Source organism: Beta vulgaris, chromosome 6 (genome assembly GCF_026745355.1).
Source record: "Beta vulgaris subsp. vulgaris cultivar EL10 chromosome 6, EL10.2, whole genome shotgun sequence".
Taxonomy (NCBI): domain Eukaryota; kingdom Viridiplantae; phylum Streptophyta; class Magnoliopsida; order Caryophyllales; family Amaranthaceae; genus Beta; species Beta vulgaris.
The window spans coordinates 49,706,464-49,713,177 of record NC_079207.1 but is presented as its reverse complement, the minus strand read 5'-3'; the positions used below and the strand labels follow the sequence as shown (position 1 = coordinate 49,713,177).

At 34.7% G+C, this 6,714-nt stretch overlaps 1 protein-coding gene across 1 annotated transcript; it reads left to right on the top strand.

Annotated features, from left to right (window-relative positions):
* The first annotated feature begins 647 nt into the window (after window positions 1-647).
* Window positions 648-1,223, top strand: LOC125498584 (uncharacterized). The gene has a single exon (XM_048646815.1). The coding sequence runs from the start codon at window positions 648-650 to the stop codon at window positions 1,221-1,223; it is 576 nt and encodes a 191-aa protein (XP_048502772.1).
* Window positions 1,224-6,714: the final 5,491 nt, after the last annotated feature.

The following is a 6,714-nucleotide window of genomic DNA, read 5'->3' as shown; positions in this document are numbered from 1 at the left end:
AGCGCAGGGATAAAACTACCGGCGAGTTGATGTCTATCAAGCAATGGTATCTGAAAGCTTGAGGGACTATGTAGGGTGCTTCAATGCGGAAGCCGTCACCATCCCCAGAGTGCAGCAAGAGGTGGTGGTCTTAGCCTTGATGACAGGCCTAAAAGAAGGGACTGCGCAAAAAGCTTACAAGCCTAACAGAGGTATTAGGTAAGGCAAATGACTTCATCCGAGGAGAGGAGTTTGACAAAGCGTCAGTTGTTAAAAGGCCGATAGGAGATGAGAAAGAGAAGGAGAAAGATCGCAAGGAAGAAAAGTACCGGAAGGACAGAAAGCCGGAAACTTCCGGCAGGAGGGAGGAAAGTAATACGTTAAAGAAGGGTCATGAAGGGCGACCTGATCGAGATCGCAATTACACCCCTTTGACAATGTCTCGGGCTGAGATATATGAGCTCCACAAGAAAGACAACAAGTGGCAGCGGCGCAGAAAGATGTATTATAAGGGCCAGGATAAGTCGAAGTGTTGCGAGTTCTACAGGATTTTGGTCACATCACTGATGATTGTAAGGATCTAAAGGACGACATCGAAGATCTGATAACGAGAGGATACTTCACAAAGTACATCGCAAAGGTAGACTGAACATCCCTGTCCAGAGAGGATGAGCGGCAACAGGAAGTCGGTGAAGGAAAGGATCACTGAAATCCATGTCATCTCAGGAGGCCCGACATGCGGGGGAAGCATACATGGTGTCAAAGCTAGCCTGAAGGAGGTTAGGCATCAAGTAAACTATCATAACACCGGACAGTGGCCAGCACCTGCACGCATGTTGTCTGTAGCGTTTACGTTAGAGGACGCCAAGGGAATCATCTACCTCCACGATGATCCCCCAGTAGTATCTCTGCAGATTTCCACAACAATGGTCCATCGCATACTGGTGGATGGCGGAAGTTCCGCCAACATATTATACAAAGAGACGTTTGAAAAGATGGGCCTCGAGGCATCATGTTTAGAGCCGGTCTCGTATCCGGTGATCGGATTTACCGGGGCATCTGTCGTCCCGGAAGGAACCATTAAGCTACCGATGAAGATAGGTGATGGATCCCATTCCAGATACATGATGGTGGAGTTTCTAGTCGTCCCGACCGTCTACAACGCCATCATTGGACGACCGCTGATCCATGATGCCCAAACGATAGTCTCTACCTACCATTTGACAATGATCCATGATTCTTGAATCTTCTAAATTTGATTAAGTTGACATTTGAATTCAAGACTCACTCAATGTGTTAAATTATTGCAATGATTAAATTTCAAGTCAGGTTATTTTGGGTTGGTTTCGGATCAACTTGAAACCAAAAAGGTCGGATTCAAATTCTGATTTTCGACCTGAAATCAGAATCAAGTCAAGTTTGGGTTAGGGATAAGTGACCCGAAGCAGAAATCAGGTGAACTTGAAATTAACCCAACTCGAACTGATTGCTACCCCTACATTATTAATGTAGATAAATAACACGTAAAGATAATTATTGTATACTACTATAATATCTAATAATAATACACTCTACTCGAGTAATAATTAAGCAATATAAAAACTTGTGAAAATTATCTATCCTGCAACTCCAAAATAAATTGTCTACATTATAAATCAAAACCTACGACTAAGGGTGTGTTCTCTTCCGTATAAAACAACTAAACCGAACTAAATGAATTGAATTGAATTGATTGCAACTAAACAGAACTGAATTGAACTGAACTGACTGCAACTAAATTGAACTGAACTGAATTAAATTAACTTGACTAATAGTAATGATAATAAATAAATAAATTTGAACTGAACTGAACTAAATTGAATTGATTATAACTGAACTGATTGGAATTGAACGGAACTGAACTAAACAGAAAATAAGTTGGGAAGAACATGGCTAAGACTCAATTAATATCGATGTTAAAAACCTTCAATTTTAATATTGATGCAACTATTTTTTTTGATGGATAATATTTGATGTAACTAAAAGTACTCTAAAAGTTGAAAATAAAGACAATGAAGAGCTGCCAAAAGAAAACGAGAAAATTAAAATATAGTATGAAGATTGAAGACCATATGTCAAGGGCTATCAATTTTCTATCTCATAGCCGCCCTCTGTCTTCTGCCTTCTTCCTCCTTTCCTTGCCTCCATGGCTGATGGGTATGATTATTGTTGCAAAATTCTAGATCGTCAATCTCTCGCTTTAAACTTAGTCTTCCCTCTCGGTTCAAAATCGCCAGTTTTCTCTTCTCTTCTTTTGTTCTAATTTCTCTTATGAACCCAAATATCTCTAACCTTCTCTCTTCAGTTCTCTCGTATCAGCTCATCTTTTTACTTGATTTTAGCTCAAAATATTTAAACAACAAAACCTATTGCATTATCTCAATTTTGTGAGTTCTTTTTTTTAAAAGTATGTGTTTGGTTTCAATCTTGCTGGGTTGCTTTCTCTTTACTCATTATGAGTATATGACATGGAGAACAGTTTGCTTTCAATTTTTTTTTTAACAACAAAACTTATTGCTTTCTCTCTCTTCAATTTTTGCGAGTTCTAGAGGTTTGAAAGAAAGTACTAAATGTAAATCATTGGCAGATGTTTGAATTTATCTAATGGTTATGATCAGTTTAATAGGAGGTGGGTGAAATATTTATAAATGTAAATATGCACCGATTGACGATCCTATAAAATAATTAGAATTTTATGTTTAACACTCTCCTTAAAAACAATTAGGATTTTATGTTTGACACTCTCCTTAAAAAATTAGGATTTTATTATAGACTATGTAGTGGTGATTATATTTGCATAGATTAAGTAATTTTAATGGGTAGATTAAATTATAAATTTACCGAATTTAGGGGATTTTAATTGATGCGTTAAAAAAAATAGCATTTAAAAAATATCTAGATTAAAGCGGTAATTAAAAATAGCATTAAAAATTTACTGAACTTGGCAATGATCATGGAACTGATTAGGCATGATTTGGTGAGATTTTCATGGCATATATATGGTGAGTTCAATGCCCATAGCAACCATGTGGCCAATTGTCCAAGAAATGGGTTTTGCTGGCGAAGCAGAAAACTCATTTGCACTTGACACGTGGACGACAGAGATGTGTACATGACACGAATATTCAGCCTAACGGGGCAGATTGCAAGGTGATGAAATGAATGTATGGAGGAAAAAAATGATGAATTTGGTGGATGATGACACCACATAAAACGTGTATTTATACTTAATATTCATCGGTCCTTTTGATTTTGAAATTTAAAACTTGTTTGAATTACTTACCTAATTTATGCAAAGTTTGATATATGATATCGATCACGTGATTATGTCCTAGATTGATTAAGTAATTGTAAACAAATATCATTAATTGATTATTAAAGCTTGATTGTATCAACCCCTAAAATCACGTAATTCAATTTAGGAATGATTTTTTAATTGATCAACTTGCACATGATTGAAGATTCTAATTGATTAAATTTCGAATCATTTAGGGGATATGCTTGATTTCCGAAAATCTCATATGGATCATGATATTAATTGCCTAATTTAAATACTCAATCAACATAAATCACGATTTTTTAGCACTTTACAAATAATTTTCGGCCACAATATAGTGACATGCCATGTGGACACCAGATTTGAGAGTCTTTAGTTTGTGAAGCTCTAGAATTGCTCGGTGAACATGAGCTTGCTACATACTCCCTCCGCTTTTTTTTATTTGCTACATTTGTGTTTACACAAGAATTTAGGAGATGTCATTTTCATTCTTTTTTAGTGTACTTTTTGACCCTTTTAGCATTAAATAGGGTGGAAAAAGGGGAAAAAAGTTGTACTTTTTGGTGGAAAAAGAGGAGAAATAAATATAATACTATTACTTTTTGGTGGGCCAAGCCTCCTGATAAGGAAATGTAGCAAATAAAAAAAAAAACAACCCTTTTTAGAAAATGTAGCAAATAAAAAAAAGCAGAGGGAGTAAGATTTAAAATTTTACTTTAGATAATTCAAATCAAATCACATCACATCATATGCAAAACAAGATACATTCCATTTGAATAATCACAAAAAAGAATATCAAATAAAATTAAATGTTAATAAATAACTTCAAATTGGGATGAAAATGTCACATCAATCATATCAGTATAGATTCATAAAAATTAAGATGAGCTAAATACACTTGATGGGAAATAATTCCCTGTATAGCTTTATATTTGCTTAGCTCATTATTATGCGAGATTTTAATAATTTACTTTCATAATTTATCAAAATACAAAATTATAGATATTGGTAGTAAACTAAGTAAAGGATCTCTTATCAACCTCAACAGGTTTTTTTATCTTTTTGCTAATAGACAACCTCAACAAGTTAATTAGGGGGTTTGGCATTTGGCGATATGTGGTCAACATTCAATAATGAATTGATCTCCACATGTGCTTAGTATACTCAAGGTAGAGGAAAAGGGTGGTGAAGTTCATGTGGTGCTTGCCATTTGCCAATAGAGAACTTTCAAAAACTTAAGTGGAGCCTTTCCTAATAATTTCCTAATGTTTGTCAATAATGGTTGTTGTTGTCACATGAAAATTGGAGTGCGCGAGGCGTATTGTTGGCAACTTGGCATATGCTTTGGTAGTGACTTTGGCTATATATCCACCAAGAGTTCAACTACTAAGCTAATGGAATCCAAATTAGACACTCAATAGTCATAGCGGCATTGAGGCACGTAAGACGTAACACGCTAGTACATTCTAAGGAGGGGGATAATAGGCATATGCTAAATTGCTAATTGAGGTCCAACTTTTTGAGGTTTTGAGGGAGGGAGGGAGGAATAAGGAGAAGAGCGAAAAGGAGAGGGGTATAATTAAGTTACTAGTAATTCTCATAGTATTAACTAATTAAAATATGAATATTATAATTTTTTAAAAGATGAAGGCCTGTTCTCCCCAACTTATTTTCAGTTCAGTTCAGTTCAATTCAGTTCAGTTCAGTTCAGTTCGGTTCAGTTCAATTCAGTTCAATTCAGATCAGTTCAGATCAGTTCAGATCAGTTCAGTTCAGATCAGTTCAGTTTAGTTCAGTTCAGTTCAGCTCTTGACGATACTTTTACTCTCACATATCACTATTCATTTCAGTTCAGTTCAAATCAGTTCAGTTTAGTTCAAATCAGATCAATTCAGTTCAGATCAGTTCAGTTCAGTTCAATTCAGTTCATTTCAAATCAGTTCAGTTCAGTCCAGCTGTTTTATGCTGAAGAGAACAGACCCGAAGAAATGCAGGCCCGAGTCTTTAAAATAATACAAGATTCTTATATAAAACCGACTTATTGTAGCTTATGGTAAGACGGGCGGGATTAACTCTATAACCTAAAAAAAATCACTTCCTTTAAGGTGACTATTTGTAAGAAACTTATACCTTAAACTTAATAAGTGATTACTTTAACTCAATCAATGACCCTTTTATGACGAAAAACAATGTGGACTTATTTTATTGTAAGACAGTCGTACACAAACTTGCTAATCATATACTACCTCCGTTCTCTTTTAGTTGCAACGTTTGACAAATTGCACTATCCATGTTCTCTTATTTGACCACATTTATTGATTTATATGTTAAACAAAATATAGTCATGTGGGGCTTGTTTGATTCGTTTCGATGTAAGCTTTCATAATATCAAATTTTTATAATTTTTACTTACATACAATTAGAGATAAAACGATTTGAAATTGTACATTGGCAAGCGTGAAAGTCAAAACATTGCAACTAAATAAAAACAAAGGTAGTATCATATAATTAATATATAAAGTAGAGTTCAAAAGTCAATATACGAGGTTGCAACATTTGACGTCCTTGTTAGATATCATTTGTCGCGCTTATTTATTAAGTAACATGTCTTTTTTTTGGATTAGGAAATTAAGTCAGCCCAAGGGCTAACCCCTACAAGGCTACTAGCTTGTAGGAAATACCAAGTCACCAACACATTGGCTGGTAAGGCATGCATAAATTAAGTAACATGTCTTTTTTTTGGATTAGGAAATTAAGTCAGCCCAAGGGTTAACCCTTACAAGGCTACTAGCAAGCCTGTAGGAAACACCAAGTCACCAACACATTGGCTGGTAAGGCATGCATAGCATGCTAATTAAGGAAATACCCCAGCATAAATGTTGGGGGTAAGGATCGAACCCCTGACCTCAGGGGCCAAGGGGAAGCGCTCTACCCACTTTAGCTAACTCCTATCCTTATTAAGTAACATGTCATTATCTTTAAAAATAAATACAGTCTCAATAATAAAAATACATATATAGAGTTTAAGATAAGAAGAAATAGAGTTTATATATATATATATATATATATATATATATATATATATATATATATATATATATATATATATATATATATATATATATTATATATATATATATATATATATATATATATATATATATAAACTCTATTTCTTCTTATCGTAAAATGGCTTGCAAAGTTATGACCGCAGAAATCAAAACAGACAATGATAAGTTATTCTCGATCGTCATCTTCCAAATGCATACTCCCTCCGTTTCCTAAAGATCTTCCCTCTTTTCGTTTAAGTGCGTTTTCAAAAGATCTTTCCTCTTTTACTTTATTCCTTATTTGGAATTTTTTTCCCTTTTTACCCTCTCATGTCCCTATCATATGGTCCACCATTTCATTATTAATTT